The sequence below is a fragment of the Varanus komodoensis genome, unplaced genomic scaffold, assembly GCF_004798865.1.
Source record: "Varanus komodoensis strain SLA01 unplaced genomic scaffold, ASM479886v1 scaffold42, whole genome shotgun sequence".
In the NCBI taxonomy this organism is placed as follows: Eukaryota; Metazoa; Chordata; class Lepidosauria; order Squamata; family Varanidae; genus Varanus; species Varanus komodoensis.
In genome coordinates this window covers 6,146,260-6,165,979 of record NW_025335972.1, presented here as the reverse complement: position 1 = coordinate 6,165,979, position 19,720 = coordinate 6,146,260, and the positions used below count along the sequence as shown (strand labels likewise).

Here is a 19,720-nt window from a genome sequence, read left to right as displayed (position 1 = left end):
CAAGCCCAGGGTAACCTGAGCTCCCTTTTCCTTTGCTCACCCTGTCTTGAAACAAATAAATTATTCACCAGGCAGGCAGTAGCTCCAACCTAAATCAAACAGAAGGAGGAAGGTTTGGAGGGCTGCCCGGCCTGGGAGAGGCAGGGATCAGGCTGGGGCTGGTGACCGGGATACAGCCGGGCTGCCCTTGTGTGCAGCCCCACGAACACATCCAGATGGAGATGTGGTCATGAATGGCGCATGCCAGAAAGTGTAGTAAGCATTGATTGTTGTGAGAAATGTTTCAACAGATGTTTCTGGGCGGGGACAAAAGGGGGTAGGGGTGGGAGACGGCATTGACGAACAGCAGCAGGACTGCACCAGAGCCTAGAGTACGTGAACAGCAGCAGGCACACCAGTGGCCGCTTGGCTGCGGCAGGGTGTCTGAGCACAGGGCACGGACTGTGTAAACAGCAAGGAGATTTCTGCATGCCGAGAGCCTCTGGAGGCACATGCTCAAGCGACTTGTCAGAGGTCACACCCTTGTACTCAGCATTAAGTCAGCCCCAAAGTAAATGCCACTCCTTAACTTTCATCTGTCCAATCAACCCCACCGATCAGAATTCCCCCTTTCACCCACAAGCATGCATGTGTAAACGCTGGGCCTGCCCAGAGCAAGGCAAACATGAGGCACTAGGCAGGGCTCCTCATTGGCTCATGTGCAGTTCCCATCATTTCAAGGAGAGCTGTCGTTTCTGCCCTTTGGTCAGACCTGTCCCTTCACTGCTTTCTTACCCTGAGTAGTATCCAAGACCTACTGCCGGAAGCAACTGCTTTCTTACTGCTCTGGGAAGGGAATAGGTCTCTGGATGAGTGGTAAAGCACCTGCTCTGAATAGCAAAGGCCTCAGGTCTAGTCTGTGAGATCTTGTAACAAACAATCTTGGGTGGCAGAGCTGGGGGAAAAGACCCTGAGACCCCTGGAAAGCCAATGCAATTGTAATGAAAACCTTAAATGGACATTCACTTAAGCTGCACATCTATAGACCTGTTTTCCCTATTGGGCAGAAGTGACGGACCTCTTTTGATGCCCAACCTTTTAGAATGGGGAAAAACAGCACAAAACCCAGGAAACCACCAACGGATTGGTGGTAAAGGAAGGAATACAGGGTGAGGGGAAGAGTGTGTGCCAGTCTGGGCAACCCGAGAGGGCCAAATTCGGGCCCTCTGAGGCTTTGTTTGGCCTGCCGACCTGGGGTTCCACAGTCCCTCAATGGGGATCAGTTTGGAGAGATGAACGGTGCAGTGCTGTGCATCTGCTCACCTGTCCCATCAATTCTAGTGGGACTTATTCACATGCTATCCTTTAAAAGGAAGAGGGTGCGTGTGTCAGCACTGTCGAAGTGTGCTGGGAGTGCTAGGTGTAAGGAGCAGCAAGGGCAGCGTCGCTTCGGAGAGGAGCGGAAGACCTTCTACAGGAATATGACTCAGGCCCCCACTCCCAAAGCAGTGGAACATTTCCCCCATGCACAAGCACTTTTGCTCATTTCAGTGAGAGCACCCCCAAAATCAAAGTTCTGCAGGTGACCTCTGACAGAACCACAGAACAGCTGTGACTAAATGATAAAGCCAGAAGACATTCACATGCACAGGCCTGCATTGGAGTGACATGGACCTTGTTCAGTGCATCACCACAACCCATTCTGGCATACTTAAGGCATGCTCTGGGTTGCTTTGAATATTGTCATCTGAACCTGGCAGGGGTGGGTTGTTGGAAGGTTAAATAACCCTTGCATTAGCCTCACATTAGCCATAAATACAATAGTGGCTTCAGTGTTCAGAATGACCACCTGTGCACAGCTCAGTGGGCTGTTTGATCATGAGAGCCAGTGCTTTCAGGTCACAGCCACAGCGTGCTTCCTCGTCAGAGGGTGCAAATGCTTGGCTGGCAAGAGGGCATTAAATAAGGGATTTCCTCTTGCTGTCTCCAGGGTTGGTGTCAGGTGTCAGTAAACTTTTTTGAAAACAGGCCTGCCAATCTGGAAAATAGCTGGATTAGCTTGACTTACTGGAATATTTGAATGGAAGAGACTGTGGAGGTACAAACTGTCAAACTTTTGCCCTCTCATATGGGTCTTAGCCCCATCTCTACTTCTTTGCTGCACTAAAATGAAACAAAATTTCAGGGAGAACAGCAGGCTCACCTGATTTCTAGTTTGTAGGAATGCGAAGAATTACCGTGAAGCGTCATCTGTCAGGGTGAAAGGAGGCAGCCGCATATTTAAAAATAAATACTGCCCTGAGACATTGTGAAGGGTGGGATAAAAAACTATAAATAAATAAATGATCTGAAGTGAACCAACCTGTTCAAATTCCAGAGAATCGGTCATGTTAATCTGTCGGTGGCACCTTAAAGACACTAGGCTGATTTTGGCAGATAGTTTCAGAAGGCAGCGTCTATGAAAGGGCTCCCTGTAGTGCACAAAGGCACACACTTGGAAATGGCGGAAAACTTTAGCCTGGTGGAGATCAGGGGAAGGAGCGCATGCGGGGCAAGCGTAACTCTTCTGTTGAAACAGCAGCTTCCGGTATGTGCTTGGGTACAAGTCAAAGGGCTGATCACGGCCTTGGAAGCTCTTCTGCCTTGGAATCAGAAGGCAGAAGAGCTTCCGCCTGCTCCCGTCTGACCCTGCTCACCTGTCGTCCCAACGACACATGCGATCCATTTGGTTGGAACTAGAGAGAGGGCCTTTGGGTGGCTGCATCTAGGCAGTGAAATTCCCTTCTCAGGGAGGCTTAGCTCACTTCGTCGTGAATAACTTTCCCAACGCTCATAGAGACCTTCCTTTTAGGAAAGCATTTAGTCTGCAATTTTAACGTGACGTTTTTAATGCCTATTTTAGATATATATATTTTAAATATTGATTGTCCTTGTGTTATTTGCTGCTGCCCTTCCCATGCAGCAAATGGAAATACCTTTTTAATTGTTCAAGCCTCGATTTTAAATATGTATTTATTGTTTTTGTTGTTAGCCACTTTGAACTCCTAGGAGGAAAGGTGGAGTACAAATGTTTTTTTTAATGCTGCACTGAATCTGTTAGTCTTTAAGGAGCCAAGAGCAGGATCTCGCTACATGGCTTCGAAGAAGCACCCCAGACGAAGTGGGGAAAGGACATGTGCACTGGTAGTGCTGGTAGGGTTAAGAGGGCAGGACCTTTGCAGTAGGGGGGACAGTCTCCCCGCTCCTCCTCCCAGCATTTGCTGCCTTTAAAGGTGGGGAGCGCCGGCACACGGACTGCACCCTCCAACGGGCAGATGAGCCGGCGCTGACGCACCGAGGAGGCAGGTGGAGCACGAAGGACGCGGGCGATCGGCCTCTCCGGAGCGAAAGAGGCTGGGGGACAGGCGCCTGTGGGTTCTTTCTTGCCCGCTCCCGAGCGGTGCCGCGCTGGAGAGGCTGGTCTAGGAATGGCCCCGTGAGGCTCAGCCGGTGCTGCTGGGGTTAAGTCCTCGGCAGCGCTCTCGGCCAGGCAGGAGCTTCGCCCGTCTGTCGGCCACGTGGGCTCGGTACCGCCCTGCTCTCCTGCGCGGCGGGCCCTTTGTCCGCCCCTCTGCAGGGCGGCTCCTGCCTCGCCTCGCCTCGCCTCACCCCCCCGCCCCGGTCCCCTTGCTTTGCTGCAGGAGCGGCGCAGGCTGCAGGAGCGTATCCTGGCCACCCGCCGGGAGCTGGAGGAGGAGAAGCTGCGAGCCCAGCGCCTCAAGGTACCACCCGGGAAAGGGATGCAGCAGTGGATGGTCCGGGGGGTGGCGGGGGGAGCGGCCGCGCGGGAGTGGAAGGATGAAAGCGGCAGGAGGGGCGGGTTGGGGGGAGTTGTTCTCAGTGGGAGGGACCAGTGTGGACCTCCGGGGGTGAGACTACATGCCGAACAGCCCCGCTCCCCCCGGGGAACGAGGGCAGCGCTAACCGTGTGCCGTGGGTCATATGTGCGCATTGGCGCTGCTCACATCCATGCTCGCTCACACAGATGCAGATGCACGTTGATTGCCTGGTTTTGCCCTTTGTCTTGGTGGATCTTGTGCAAACGACGAACGCTGAGCTCACACTTGTGCAAATGGGCAGGGGCACCTGTGCGCAGATGCTTGCACTCGTAGAATTTAGGGCGTGGGAATCACACCCTGGTTATGTGATCCTTTGTGTGTGAATGCTTAGGTTGTGCATTTGTGTGTGTGTGTGAGAGACACACACACACACTGGTTATTTGTGGACACATGTTCTGCCTATGTGTGCAAATGGTTGGCTAGCACATCTGTGTGCATGAGAAAGAGAATCTTTGTGAAAATTATGGATGTAGTATCTGCACTAGTGGGTGTGTTCAGCACCTACCTATTCAGCATTCAAGCCATGTGGTTTCATGTGCGCCTGCCTGCATGCATTATACGGGCAGATGTGCGTGTGTGTTTGAATTACATGCAGTTCTGAATGAGGCTAGGGTGAATTTCTTTGTGTGTGTGCCTGAATGCGTGTATGTATTTCTGACTGGGAGTCAGTTGTCTTGCCCTGATGTGTTCTGACAGCCCACGTGTCCACTTCGTGTGCGTGTCCAAGGCAGGCAGGCAGGCAGGCAAGCTTCGCGGCGCATCCTCTTTCTCTCTCCTTAGAGGAAATCCTTGCGGGATCGGTGGCTGATGGAAGGGATGTCCGCACCCGCTGATGACAGCAATCACATGTCTTCTGTCTGGGAGGCACAGGCTCGCATCCAAGGATTGGAAGAGGACCTGTCCAGGTGGGTGTGTCCTGGTGGGCTGTGTCAGTCTGGGGAGCGCCGGGAGGGTTTCCCACTGTGGCACCGCCTAGCACAGAGCAGCAGCAGCAGCAATGAAGCAGAGTGACGGCTTTAGGCGCTGCGCAAGGGTCGCAGCATGCAAAGGCAACGATGGGACCAGCAGGCAGCAGCAAGACAAGGATGTTTTCTGGAGACCCACCCCGCTGCCCTCAACTGCTGCCACCTGCAGGGTGTAGCAGCAGCTGATGAATCACCAAGGTGCCACCGTGCTCTCACCTGTGACCTTCCGTCTCCTACTGCCCCCTCGCCCCCTCAGGCAACTTTGGCCCTTCCCCGGGCTGCTCCTCATGCGTGGAGCTGTCCCAGGACACCTGCATGATGCTGCCTCCTCCCCTACTTCTTTCAAGCCTCTCCTGTCCCAGCTTGTGGCTTGGCCCTTTCATCCTTCTGCCCTGGAGCTGCCTTTCCCACCCTGGCACCCTTATTTATTTCTTTATTTCTTTAGAAAATTTCTATGCCGCCCCATTCGCCGAAGCCTCGGGGCAGCTCACAAAACCCTCTGGTTGTGTCTTGGCCCTGCCTCCACGATCCTCAGCCAGCATGGCCAGGGATAATGGATACTGTAGTCCAGCCTGGGCAAGACTACCCGAGTATAATTAAGCCTAAGTACTGTAACAGAGGAGCACATATTATTGCCCTGTTTGCCTCTCATTTCTCCCCCTTCCTGTCTCCGTGCTTCCCTTCTCTCTACATGGTAAGCCACTCAGCTCATGAACTTCTCCTCTTGTTGGCGATATGCAAGTGAATAACAATGACAGCCATGTGCTATTCTGGTTGATGCTGAAGATGGAAACTGATGATGGCATTGTGGTCCTCAGGGGACACGAAGGAGGGCTGTTTAGCTGGCGCTTCGTGCCTCCCTCCTGTCTCTGTGATGTCTCCTTTACAGAAGAGAAGATGCAGCCCCACCGTCCCAAAAACCCAAACAAGCAAACAAGCAAACAAACAAACAAAGAGCAGGTCTGAGAAGCCTGACAGCACAGCCTCGCCTGAGGAAGCTGGCAAGGAGCAAGGTGGGGGCTGGGGGAGCCGGCTGGAGCGATGAGTCAGCAGCACTCCTGAGAATTGAATGGTCCTCTAGCAGTGGCGGCGGCAGCAGAGTAGCCCATAGGCTGTGCAAAAGTAGATGCTAAGCAAGTGGAGCTGGGCAGGAAGCCACAGCAATCCCATTGCGTAATTGTGCAACTTTTCACATAACACACACACATCGCAAGGAGGCACACAGGATTTGTCCAAATAAAAAATGTCAGTAGAAAAAAATCACTGTGATGAACTCATGGTATTATTATAAAGGGCTGCTGGGGCAAATTACCCATGGAGCAGGCAGTGGAGGATTCAAGATGAATACTGTGCTGACAGTTCCAGAATGGAGTTTGATGTAACTGGCCGTCTTGAAGAACACTTGTTGCATTGAAGTCCATGTTGGAACTCTTTGCATAGCACCCTACCTTGATTCTTCCTCTTCCTACAAGATTTTATTTAGAAGGGTTCAGCCTGTACTCCAAGATATAGAAAGTCTGGAATCAGACTTAAGATGTCCAGTTTCAGATAATGCTATACAGCTATTTTAACCTTTCTGTACTGCTTTGCCACCTAGAGACTCCTCCAAGCAGAGTGCATTTAGCATAAGGCAACACAATCAATCACAATGTATAATGATAAAATAGACTAACAACATCAAATTAATAAAGCAGCCCTTGATTAAAGCCAATCTGTAGCACTCTCAGCAGTACAGAGAAACCTCTTTGCAAACCCAGGTCTTTTACTGGGTTGGGAACAATCTGAAGTGTTGATTTTGGTCCTTAAACCCCTAAACAGCTTGAAACTAGGATATCTTCAGAACCACCTCTTCCTCACATCTGTTAAAGTCTTCTAGGGAAGTTCTGCAGAAGAAACACTGCCCTGGCCTCTTGAAATAAGGCCAGCGGGTGTGAGAAAGGAGGCCTTCCGCGTGGTTGCATCCCAATAGTGGGAACCTGCTAGGCTCCACCTTTATTCACTTTAGAAAGCCAGTTAACTGATTCCCATAGTTTGAATGAATTGCTGGTTTCAAATACATTTCAGAAGAAGGTCCCAGAGAGGGAATTTACTGTAATCCAGTCTAGGGCCAGGTCCTTCAGACTCCTGTGAATGGAGTCCCGGTTTGCAGGTCTCTACGGCATCATCCTAATAGAGATCTTTGGTTTCTAACTTCATGTGCTCTAAGATGCTTTGCTTCCTGTTACATCATAGTCTCTAAGGGCTTGGCATGTTGTCCTCACTGGCTGCTTCCCTCTATCTCTGAAGCCTCCAGTCGCAAATGCAGCAGCTGGATGAGCCAGAGGTTCAGCCCGAGGAGTCTGAGAAGGCTTTGAAAGAAGTGGCACAGAGATCCCTGGATGGCACTGGGCAGGTATGAATAGATGTCTAATTTCTTTGTGCAGCTACAGGATTTTTAAGCAGGTGCTCAACTGGAAATCTGGCACACAATCTGGCACCTTGAGAATTTCAGCATACTTAAAAAAAAAAAAAGTCCATGGAGAAGAGCCTAAAACATGGCCAAAGCTAAGTGAATGTCCACATACCAGGACTTTATTCCGGGAACAGGATACCAGTGCTTTCGTAGCCCTTTTTATCTGTCCTGGACATTGACTTCTACTGCCCACCTAGTTCCTAAGGTCCATAGTCTTCCATTCTGTCACAATCCAAAGAGAGATCCTAACCTGTGCCAGGTTTGAAATGGGCCTTCTCTCTCACCTACTGCCAGAAAGGCAAAGCAGGCCCCGTGGGCCAGCCTGTGCAATCCAGATCCCAGTGTGCCACAGGCAGAACGGGGATGATGTGCACACTGGTAGTGGTGAAGAGTGCAGAGCTGGGCTCAGGTGAGCTGGATTCTAGCCCTCACTCAGCCATGGAGCTCAATGGGTGTCTTTGGGCCAGTCACAGACTCTCGGCCCAGCCTGCCTCACAGGGTTTTCGTTGTAAGGATAAGATCAAGAGGAGGAGGAGAATGATGTGAACATCCTTGAGTTTCTTGGAAGGAAAATATGCAGGATATAAATATAATAGAATCACAGACTAGCAGAGTTGGAAGAGGCCAGAGGGCCATCGGGTCCAACCCCCTGCTCAGTGCAGGACTCCAGGTCAAACCACCCCTTTCAGATGGCTGTCCAGCTGCACCTGGGGTGCCTCCAGTGTGGGAGAGCCCACAACTTCCCTAGGTCATTGGCTCCTTTATTGTACTGCTGTAACAGTCAGGAACTTTTTCCTGATAGCTAGCCAGAATTTGGCTTTCTGTAATTTGAGCCCATTCTTCCATGTCCTTTGCTCTGGGATGATCGAGAAGAGATCTTGTCCTTCCTCTCTGTGACAGCCTTTCAAGTACTTGTAGAGTGCTATCATATCTCCCCTAATAAATAAATAAATAAATATACCTGTATTATATGCAAAACAGCCATGCTCATCTTACTTTAGTTGCAACCTGATAGGAAGGAAATATCGTTAGACTCCATGGAGTCTACTTCTGAGCAAACCTACTTAGAATCAGGCTGCAGAGCAAATGCCTCCAAAAGACTCCAGCAGCTGAAACCAGATAGAAATAGCAAGGGAAAGCAACCCCGCTTAGCCCATCTGAGCTGGACCCAGGGGAAGCTGGCCTGTGCCTTGCTGCATTTCGTTGCTGTCTCATCTTGCACTGGCTGCCTCTTCTGGAGGCTTCCTCCTCAGCTCAGGATGTGGGCTCACTTTGAAAATTAAAACAAAAGCCAGCAACTGGCCGCCTGCTGAATTATACACACAGGGAAAGCGACTCTGAAAAGGTGTGAAGGAGGAAGATGCTGCTGAGTATGAAGCTGCCTGAGAAGAGGAAACACTCCCCTCCCCAGAGAGATGAATTGGGGGGCAGATGGGGGTGATCATGGTGTCTGCAGTAAAACGAGTGGATATGGATGAAATTAGATTTTTAAAATTCCCAGAGTGGGAAGTGGCTGTGGCGGTGGATTGAGACATCAGATGCATTTGCTGAAGATTAGCACTGCTTTAATGGGGTGTGCAACAGGGAGGAGTGGCCATGAGAAATGGGAGAAGCGTATCAGTTTGTGTGAAATGAGCTGACCCAGGGTGTGATGCAGAGTGGGGGAACCGTTTTCTTCCAATGGCAGACTGCATGCCTGCTCAGACTGCTTTGAAAGGCTGCGGGAAAGGAAGGGTAGGCGAACCACACACCGCACTGAGCTTGTCTGAGGGAAGGAACGCTGCAACTGTGATGAAGCAACAGCACTCTGAGAATGTGTGCAAGAAATCTTAAGGAAATTTTATTGGGGTCACTTGTGGTCTCTTCAAGGAGTGTTGCCATAATGTTTCTTTCTTTGCTTTCAGGTTGATGAGATGTCTTCTTCTGCTCCAAGTGGTGAGTAGCTTTCCCACCTCTAGAAGGTGTTGCATTTGCTGGTATACAGACTTCCTGGAGTACTTTATCACTGTGAACAGAACGCACCTGGGAACTCTTCTGTCATTGACGTTAAGAGGATTTGGACTTCTGTGGAGATGCTAGTTTCTCTTCCATGCAGGTTCAGTCCTGTCTCTGATCCAAGAACCCACATCCTATCCCAAAACTCTTTTCACTTTATCCTGACTCTGCCTGTTAGGATTTATTTATTTGTGGTGACAGGTTAGGTGGTGGAGTATGATAGGGGTAAAAGCACGCTTACTTCCCCAGGTTTATTCTGCAACTTCCTGCTTCAAATATGTATCAAAATGTTCACACACACACACACACACACACACACACACACACACAGACTTGAAAATGGGTCCTCAGCCAGTTGCTTGTTTTCAAAGGGCAGGTTCTAAGCTTTGGAGCAACTTGGAATTAACACAGTCTGTGATTCATGTATCACTGTTTGTTCTAAGAAAGCAAAAGTTTAATTTCTTTATCTATTCCGGCCTATTGGCACAACATTACAGGGTGTTCAGATAAGGGCAAAATCGTGGAACCTTTTCCCATTTCTTTCCAAGGTGTTTCTGCTTGATCTTCTTGAGTCCAGCTCTGGAAGGCCTGTGGTTTAGGCAGCCTTTATTCCACCTCCAGCCCTTCTCTGTGCACCCCAGCCTGCACTCCACAGGTCTTCTCTGTCCTTTTCCTAGGCAGTGAGAATCTCGTTCCTCCTCTCCCAGTCAGTTCTGCACTGTCTTTCCCCCTCCTATCCCAACAGGATACTGCATCAGAGCTTGCCTGAGATTATGACGTGCCACAAAGCTCTGAATTGTGGCTGACAGGTTGCATATGAGCTCCCTTGCTTTGTTTTTGCAGTCGCTGGGCGCACAGCCAGGAGGCTTCTTGCACCCAGCCATCACGTGCCACTTCAGCTCCGCTTCATGCAGCTTCACGGGTCCCGGCTTGTGCAGGCTGCTCTTGTATGCTCCTCAGAGTTTTCTCTTCTTGCAGACATGGGCTTGTTCTCATAGATGTGAATCAGTATGAATCAATATGAAAGCATGTTGACCATTTGGCAGACCATTCAGTGTTTCAATCTCCCTTTCCTGGAGATGAGCTAAACCAGCCTTCCCAACTGAGTATCCCCCAGATGTCTTGGACTTCAACTCCCATTGGCCTCAGTCAGCATGGTTGAGGTTAGGAATATTAGGAACTGTAGTCCAAAACTCTTGGAGTGGATCACATTGTGGGAGAATGAACTACAATTCCAGGGTTATGGACTGAACCAAAGACATGGATTATTTTCTTTGTACCCAAGTCCACATGCTCTGCCCTGAACCACCAGCCGCAGCAAGGTGCTTCCACTTGACCTCCCCGCATGTCATGTCCCACACAGACTAGGTTCCCCCTTTGACCTTTGAAGCAGGGCTCCTCTGCTCCAAGACTCCACTTGCCCCTGGAGGGGACGTGGAAACCCTGTCTGAATGTGATCCTTCCTCCTGAATTCCATGTCAGGAGAAGTATCACTGAATTGAGTCCCATCCCACCCAAGGGGAAACTGCAGAATGGAGACGTGTCAGGAGTTGGTGGGTACTGATAACTCGCAAAAACTGCGCTTGAGTAATGGCATTTGGGTGGAACTTCCACAGCTAAGATCCCGGCAAAGGGCAATGTTCTGGAGCGCAATGGACCAGGAGAGGGGGCTGCGGAGAATCTCTGCATTCCTTTGAAAGCAGAGCGTTGGGTGTACTGTTAGGCATGGGGGAGTGGGGAGAAGATTGAATGTGGTGACCTCAGAAGACCAAGGCTGTGCTGCCCCTATGCAGCTCTCTGAAGAACCCACACGTGGCACATAGCCTGCCCCACCTCAAAAAAGCTGGACTGTAGAACTGGAGAAAGGACTCCAACCAAAGGAGGCAACCAAAATGATCGAGGAAATGGGACAACTTCCCTGTGAGAACAGGTTACAAAGTTGGGAATGTTTGGCTTAGGAAAAAGGTAAGTAAGGAGAAGCATGCCCCTAGAGGTGTACAAAATAGCACACAATGTGGAGGAAGTGGACATGGAGAAGGGTTTTTGCTCTCATAATCCTAGAATCCATGGCTATCCCATGAAACTGAATGGTAGAAGATTCAGGGCTAGTAAAAGGGAAGTACTTCTTCACACAGTGCACAGTTAAGCTGTGGAGTTTGCTACCACAAGATGTAGTGTTGGTCATCCACTTGGATGACCTTGAAAAGGGACTGGAGAAATTCACAGAGGAGAAAGCTTTCCATGGCTACTAATCCTGATAGTGTAAGCTACCTCCCAAATCAGAGGCGGAGAAAGGAGAGGGCCAAGGATGTGATGGGTTGATTCCATAAAGGAAGCCACAGCCTTGAGTTTCCAAGAGCAGAGTAATGCAGGGGCATTGCATGAGGGACAGGACGTTGTGGAGAGCATTAATTCATAGCGTCGACATATGACTTGATGGCACACATCCGCAGGGAGTGACTGTGCGCTCTGGTTGCTGGGAAACAGGTGGGATTAACGCCAACCGTTGACTCCTATCCTGAGTGTGGGCTTCCTGCTGGAAGATGTGGTGGGTCGCTGTGTGAGCAGAACGCCAGGCTAGACAGGTCTTAGGTCTGATCCAGCATGTCTGCTCTTGGGACCTTCTGGATTGGTTGGGGGCAGGAGTCCTGTGCAGCTCCTCACCCCATTCCATGGCTGGCAAAGGCGGGATAAATCATGCCCGGGTTGTGCATGTGTGGAAGGGTGAATGTTTTTAATTTGCATGGCTGACTGAAGACTTCTGGGCATTTTAGTGCAGAAGTGGGCTGACTGGTGCAGAATGTTCCTTCTTCCTTATGAAAAGCACATGACGTCCTGCTCTTGGCTTTGAGCCTGAGGAAGGTGCAACCCCTGGCCCTCCGCTTCATGTCTAAGGGTTCCATTAGGAAAAGCAAGCGGGGAGCTGAAGGAGGGACGGGAGCAGAGATTTCGTTTCCCCCGTTAGCCCATCAGATAGAGCTCTTTGCAGACGCCTTCAGATGCACCAGATTCCAGGGCACTGTTCAGGTGGCTGTGGCTGTCAAAGGAGGGGCTCCACGAGCCGGGCCTGTTGCCCTCCTCTTGCCCTGGCCGCCTGCTGCACGTGGGCACTCCAGCTTGCCCTCAGCCGTGCTCTGGCGCCCACAGCGCAGCTGGCAGGGGCGGGATGGCCACCTCAGAGCCAGCCGCTGTGAGGGGGTGGGAGCTGGCTCTCTAGTGCCTCAGGCTGGCCTTGGCGTGAGCCAGGCTCCAGCTTCGGGCTGCAGGAGGAGAGGAGGGCGAGAAGCGGTGCCTGCCTCTGCTCCGGACTCGCTTTGCTCCCAGCAGGCCAGCTCTGCCCAGCTCCAGCTAGTCCCGCTCAGTGGGTGCCCCAGCCATGCACCGCCTCCCCGCAAGCGCCGCCTCCTGGAGCCTGAGGGCTGCTCGCCTGCTCAGCTGGCACTCATGTCTGCCAGGGCACAGCGTGCGCCTCCCCTGCTCTCTTCCAGAGGGCCTTCTCTGGGGGCTCATTTGTTGCATCGATTTACTTCATTTGCACCCTGCCTTTTTCCCTTTGGCAAAAAGAGGGTGGGGGGGCACAAGCCGAGTCCGCCCCCCATGCCACCCCATCACTCAGCTGATGGGCTGGGCTGCACATGTGTGGGGCAGAGGAAGTGTCTGAGAGGGCTGCTTTTGCCTCTTCGTAGTGACAGTCTCAGAGGGGGCTGCTGAGGCGGGAGTCTCTTTCACCTGCCGCTCAGTGGCAGCAAAATGCAGAGTAAGCCTCCTCATCCCTGCCTGTTGAGAAGTGTGTGTCAGGGGGCCATGCTTTCCCTCCATGACCACCCTATACACGCAGGGATGGGGTGGGTGGAGACGTCTCCTCCCCATCCTGTGAGATCTAGGGATTACACGGGCCAAAAGGACTGTTCTGCGTGGCTCATGAACGGCACAGGAGCTCTTACCGCTGATTTCCAAACAGCGCTCTGGGGAAGGGTCAGCCCTACAACACCGTTTGCCTTGCCTTTTGCTACAGGCTGCCCTGAGATGCTGAGCCGCGGGGGAGAATGGGGTGTGTTGGGAGTGCCACTTCGGTGCACGCGGAGGGACAGTAAGGCCTGTGGGTGCCCTTCCATGAAAAGAACATTGCATTTCAAAACATTTCCCCAAATCCTCTGTGATGGAGAAGGGAGATCCTTTTCCTATCCCGAGTTGCATGGGCCACGTTCTGGGAGGCTGGCAGGTGGCAGGTGGGGCCACCCTGCTTCCCTCAATTTCTGACCGCTCCTTTTGCAGCCTTCCCTCCTCCCTGCCGCAAGCTGCCGTGGGAAGGCCAGGCTGCTCTTTCCCGAGGTCCGAAGCGACGGCTTGCGGAGGACTCCTGGAGTTATGCCACGGGCCGGGTGCTCTGCGAGCCACGTGTGGCCTAGCCCTGCTCTGCAGCAGGAAAGGGCTCCGTGGCTGCTTTGCAAGGAGTTCTGCTGCTTAGGTCCCCTGAAGCTCGGCAGCTGAAGGACTGTTGAATGACGGTGCTGCTGTGGAAGGAAAAGCCGCCGTGTTGTGGGTCGTAGGGCACCATCAGTGCAGTTGGTGCTTTACAGGGTTTCACAGACACACAACAGAACGGCCCCTGCCTGCAAGGAGTTTGCAGTCCAAATCAGGCAATTAAGAAATAGAAGAATCAGACGAGTGTCAGGAAGGGTAAATGTACGCAAATGCAGTGGTGTGCAGTAGTGCAGACGCCCATCCATGATCCTCCTCCTCCTCCTCCTCTTCCTCCTCTCTGTTTCATCCTCGCAACAACTGTGAGGCTGGTGAGATGGAGAGTCTGTGAATGGCGATTCAGAGGTTATGCCAAAGCGCTCTCCACCTTTTTTACCTAGGACTGGCCTACATCTTTTCTCCTGCTTGAAGCGGATCTTCTCTCCTCCCACGGGGGAACAGGTGTGCTCCTGCAAAGGCCTCCTTGAAAGGCTTGAGAGCAGGGCCAGTGGAGGGGAGGGAGGCAGCTGGGAAGGACCCCAGCCAGGACACGGGGTAGGATGGAGCAAAGGAAAAAGGAGGGGGCAGGCCAGGTGGGGACACGGCAAAAGGGCAGGCTTTGGAAGGGCCAGAGCAGAGGCCCGCAAGCAGGCAATACAGGCAAGGCGCTCCGGCAACGTAGCTGGCCAGCCTCCTGCTTCCCTTTAGAAGGGCTGCTGGGAAACTAGCACTCAAGACAGGAAAGGGCTGAGGAGCAGTACCTTCACCAGCAAGAGAAAGAATCGGGCCAGAGACCTGGCTTCCAATCTTCGGGTGTATCTTCTCTACCAATGTGAACTGGGTCAGTCGTTTTGCCCCTTTCTCAGGTAACTCTGGAAACTGCAGTTCAGTTTTAGTGTCTTCAGTAATTCCCAGGTTGTTGGGAGTGGGAAGGAAGCCATGATGGAGCAAACTGATATAAGTCCAATATGGTTTTGTCACTCTGATGCATCAAGAGAATGAGTCAAGGGCCAGATGTCATCAAGCGGCTTGTCCAGCCTGGCTTCTTTGTTTTACTGGAGGAACCTAAATGAGGAGAATGTATCAAAGGACCGAAGCATCTGACATCATATTGTTTTTGTTCTCCAAAGGTGGATCCGGCAGAGAATGCAGCCCCGAAAAGGCCAAAGTCGAAGTGAGTCCTGTGGCTGTAGAAGCTGGGGATACGGAGTCTCATCAGGGGAGGCCAGAGGCTGCTCCTGCAGTGAAGCCCTCCTGCCAGAGCTCGGAGCCTAGTGAAGCCCCTGCTGGCCACCAGAGGAAGTTAGCAATGGAGGAGATGGTCATCAGGGACCACTTGGGCCAGGAAGTGGGCAGCATGGATGCTGTTGGACAGAAACAAAGCTCCATTGGGAAGCAGGAAGAACTGGAGGGCCACACTGACCTGGGGAATGGATGTAGCCTGGCCCCTCTTCACAGGGCTGTGTGTCAAGAGGAGAATCCAAGAGCTGCAGAACGGCAACAGGACGGTGAACTTGGCAGCCGTGATGGCCCAGAAGGGGAGTCCCCCACTTTCCAGGAGGAGTCAAGTTCCTCCAGGGCCCTGCAGGGAGAGACCAGTGGCCTCGATTCCCCCAAGCAGAACTCAGACTGGGAGCTAGAGATGGGCTCCCTGGCCAAGGAGGTGGCTGAGGTGGGAGTGGAGCAGAAGGAACTGCCAGAACAGGGAACCAAGGAGCAAGAACCTGCTCAAGGCCTGGCAGCTGGCGATGACCCGAGGGCACAGGAGCAGGAGAGCCAAGCTGGGAAGCAGGGACCGCAGGAGCTGCCAGGATCAGAGGTAGTTCTGCTGGGGAAAGGAGGAGACAGACAGGAGTTCTCGCAGGATCGGCCCAAGCCGTCTTTTCCAGGTGAGAGCGCTCCTGTGCGAGCAGTGCCAGTTCCAAACTCTCTGGATGACACCATACAGCCCCTTCTGAGCTCGCTTACATCATCTCTGCCAGAGCAATTTCCACTTGAGGCTCAGCACCCTTCTCCGCAAGATGCTAAAGGGTCACTTCTAGGCCAGACCCCATCATCTTCTCAGAGCCTTGAGGGTTTGCCTCCAGAGCCAGTACTACCATTGGTACCAAATTCATGTCCATCCACACTTCTGGACCAGGGTCCTTCTTTGCAGGAAAGTCAGGAGCCTCTTCCAGCTCAGCCCCCATCCTCATGGCAGGAACCTCCTTCAGACCCAAATCCACCCTCTCAACAGGACTATCTATCTTCCCTGGAACAGAAACCATCTTCATTACAGGGTGAGGCCACTTCCCTGCAAGAAGCTAAATGTTTGTTGGACCAGATCCCATCTCCTGCATGTGATGCTAATGGGAAGCTTCTGGACCAGATCCCAGCCACTCCGCAAGAACAGAGTGCTTCTATGCCAGTTGAGAACCTGTCATCTCTTCCAGATCCGTTAACAGCTCTTCCAGGGCAACATCTTCCCTCTTTGTATGAAACAGAGAGATCCTGCCCAGTATCAGCAGCTCTGCAGGGTCAGGAACTGGAGACAAAAGGATCCGTTTCAGAGGTAGCCCTCTCATTGACTAATCAACCTTCTTCTCTGCCTGATCACATCACTGCCATTCAAGAAGCTGAAGGGTTGTCCTTAGAAGAAATTCCAGTAGCTCTGCAGGACCAAATGCCAACATCTTCAGAGACCCAGAACCTTTCTCTGCCAGAGACCAACAACTTTCTTTCAGGCCAAGGGTACCCTACAGATGAAGCTAAACAATCAGTTCCTGGGGACACTTCAGCATCTGTGCCAGACCAGCCTCCGCTGGTTCTGCAGGATCAGAAACCTGCATCTCTGGAGGATACAAGCTCTCCTTCTCTGCAAGAGGCAAGTGGAACTCTTCCAGGCCAGATCATGGTTTCGCCGCCAAATCAGACCTTGCCCTGTCTGCCAGGAGAGAAAGGGCCACCTCACGACCAGTCCCAAGAGATTCTGGCAGAGCAGTTGCCAACTCCTCTGAAGGGCCAGGAAATGCCCCTTCCAGAAAAGCCAATCCTCTCAACTCTTCTAGAAGAGACCCCAACGCTGACAGCCCAGGCCTTGTCCCCCGGTGAAGCCCAAAGCGCAGCACTGCAGGACGCCACAGCCCTGCCTGATGTCCTGCCCTCCTCCAGCCAAGATGCTGTCCAGCCCCTCCTGGACAAGGCTGCAACAGCAGGAGGTCAGGAGCTCAAAGAAGATGGAGCTGTCAGCCATGCCTCGACAGCAGCAACAAAAGAGGCAGGTGACGTCCTGGAAAATCTTCAGGCTGAGCAGCAGCCTCTCCTGAACGAAGCTAAGGCCTCGGTCGCCCCTTTGGACATTTCCGCAAAAGACCACGAGCCCAATGCTGGGATCGTCAAGTCCACAAGCCAGGAGGCGCCAACCTACACCATCACCTCTGCCAACACTGCCTCCTCATGCCAGCTCCAGCCTGCAGTGCCCCGCCAAGGGGAGAGCCCAGAGCAGGGGCAGAGCAGGCGCAAGCAGAAGTCGTGCCAGTGCTGCTCCGTCATGTGAACCTGGGCTGCGCACCCAGCCGCAGTGCCCTCCCCTCAGGAACAGGAGCCCTCGATCTGGCCCCGGCAGCAGGCTCGGAAATTGGTCGTGTGCCCTGCCAGTAGTCTAGCGTAGGCATCACTCTCACTCTCACACACACATGCACGCACACACACTCCCTGGAGGGGCACAGGTGCTGGTTGTAGAGATGAGCCTCTGGAGGAATGGCTGAAAGACTAGATTTTCCTCTTGGCTTAGTTCACATGGCTCCCCTGCAGTTGCTGAAAGGGAGGGAAATGCGATGCCCTGGCTGTTGGAGAGGGACCCACCTGGCTTGGTGTATGTGCAATCACCCGCTGACCCATGGACGGACGGATGGACACACACACCCCCCACACACACACACGCCCTGCACTCACTCGCAGCTTAGGCCCCCATTTCCCTGGGCATACTGTCATGCACTGCCTGGCCTTCACCACCCTTCCCTTCCATTCTGTTTCACATCTATGCATTCCATCCATTTTGGTGTGCTTGCCATGTACACTGCACATCTTGAATGCACATGCCCATGCACAGGTGTTCTAAGATGCATACACAGGTACAGACATTCAGACCGTCACCTATTTGCTCTCACTGGCTTGCAGTGCATTAATCCACATGTCGGGAAGAGCCCACTTTTTACGTGCCACTATGCAAATACTGGCTCCTGCATACTTGTGTGTAACTTACAGGTCTGGACACAAAGCATACCCATATGCATGCAGTGACATCTGCACTCTCCGCATGTGCCTGAATCCCTCTGCCAGCTTGGCACCAAATCAGTCTGGGCACATTCCAGCGCCGAGCAGTCTCTTCCTCCCCTCTGCACCGCCTCCTGCATCCTCGCTGAGATGGCCTTGTGCCACACGATGGATCTGGCAAGCAATGCTCAACACGGTGTGGCACTTGGGCACAAGTGGACTCCCTGCCAGCAGGTGGCGCCCCACAGAGACTTGGATCGTGGCCTTCCAGCTAAGCTCTCACATGGTGCAGACGTTACACTCTCACTGGGCCGGACTGAGAGAAGATCCCGCCATTCCTGCCACGAGCCCTGGGCCTGTGTTCCGCCAGGGCACGAGGGCCCCCAGCCCCTCACCCTCCTCCCCTTTCCATGATGTTTATTCTATGCACTTTGTTTTAATTCTGATGGTATAACCTCTGTTAGGGCCACCACCAAAGCCAGTATGAGCCTTTTACATGTCAGTTCCTGGGAAGTAGAGAAAGCAAGAAAGAGAATGAGAGATCTTCAATTAAAGTCAGATGCAATGGCAAGCAGGACCTCTGGCTGTGCTTGGGGGTGAGAGAATGAGTCTTGTGTTCCGGAGCTGGACTAGCGCTGCTCAACAAAGATGTTCTGCTTATTAGCATCTTATTTGGTAATAGCCTCATCAAATACCGCAGCTGGAGAAGCCTGGGGGCCCAAACAGCAGGCTAGTGGAGGAGGGCGAAGGGTCCTAGCTCACATTCCCTAGTCCTGAGCAACTCAGAGCCACACCAGCAGTCCTTTTCCAACCTGGGGAGTGGCATGAATAATGACAAATGATTAAATGATTTCCTTTTTTTAAAACCCTGTCTGTTTAAAACCAGAGTTAAGGCTCTTGCATATTGCCTCAAGCCGTAACAGCTGTACCCAGAGATCAGCAACAAAATTGTGCTCTGTCCAAAAGAGTGCTTGCCTTCCATGTATCCACACTTTTCCTTCATCTTCCAGGCCCAAATCCAGATGAGGGGAAGAAGTGAATTGAGGGTGAAATGATAAGCAACTTGAATTTGCAGTCTCGGGATGGTGAAGGAGGAGTGGCAGCTTGCTTCAAGCCACCTACAGCACAAATACCACCAAAGGTTATTCTGGTTGTCTCTCATGGCTTTCCCACCCAATTGCTTCCCTCTTGTTGGGTGGACTGCAATTCCTAGGGTTCACTGGAGAGAAAACGGTGTGCGTGCATGCGGGAGACAGGCCTGCTCTAGGTGCATGGCTTAAATAGGCCTGGTAAGTTTCTGGCTGAGGTGTGGGTGGGCTGCCCTCCTGGCCGGCAGCGCACGTTCCTAGGCACCACATGAACTTACCCATCTACATACTCACCCATCGGAAAAGCTGCCTGGATTTTGCCAACTCAGTTGCTCCTGGCAAGGGTCTGGTGTTTCATTATTAATCCAGAAGCCGCACCTGAAAGAAGGTGGTAGTGATGGCCAACCTTGGGCCACATTGTCGCAGGTGAAGCCCACAGTATAAGACAGTGCCCTGCAAGTGTGCATCGCCATGCCTCTATTGCCTTCCCCGATCCTCTCTGACTGCTGAATCCAGAAGCGGCACCATGCTGGAGGCACACCGGAGAGCAGGCCTGGCCTTGGGTCCATTCACGAACAAGCCACAGCAAAGCCCCACTGCCAGTGCCATGTGCGCCCATGCAGTAGGTCAACCCCCGGCAGCCTAAGG

The 19,720-nt window shown here is 52.5% G+C and overlaps 1 protein-coding gene across 1 annotated transcript in view; it reads left to right on the top strand.

The window, feature by feature from the left end:
* The window catches only part of PALM3 (paralemmin 3), a 29,600-nt gene extending 10,998 nt beyond the window's left edge, over positions 1–18,602 (top strand). Inside the window, exons 3-7 of the mRNA XM_044443518.1 lie at positions 3,660–3,740; positions 4,638–4,762; positions 7,109–7,214; positions 9,179–9,209; positions 14,861–18,602. Coding sequence (XP_044299453.1) covers positions 3,660–3,740; positions 4,638–4,762; positions 7,109–7,214; positions 9,179–9,209; positions 14,861–17,265 — 2,748 coding nt within the window. The 3' untranslated portion in view covers positions 17,266–18,602. The remainder of the gene's footprint in view (positions 1–3,659; positions 3,741–4,637; positions 4,763–7,108; positions 7,215–9,178; positions 9,210–14,860) is intronic.
* The last annotated feature ends 1,118 nt before the right edge of the window (positions 18,603–19,720 follow it).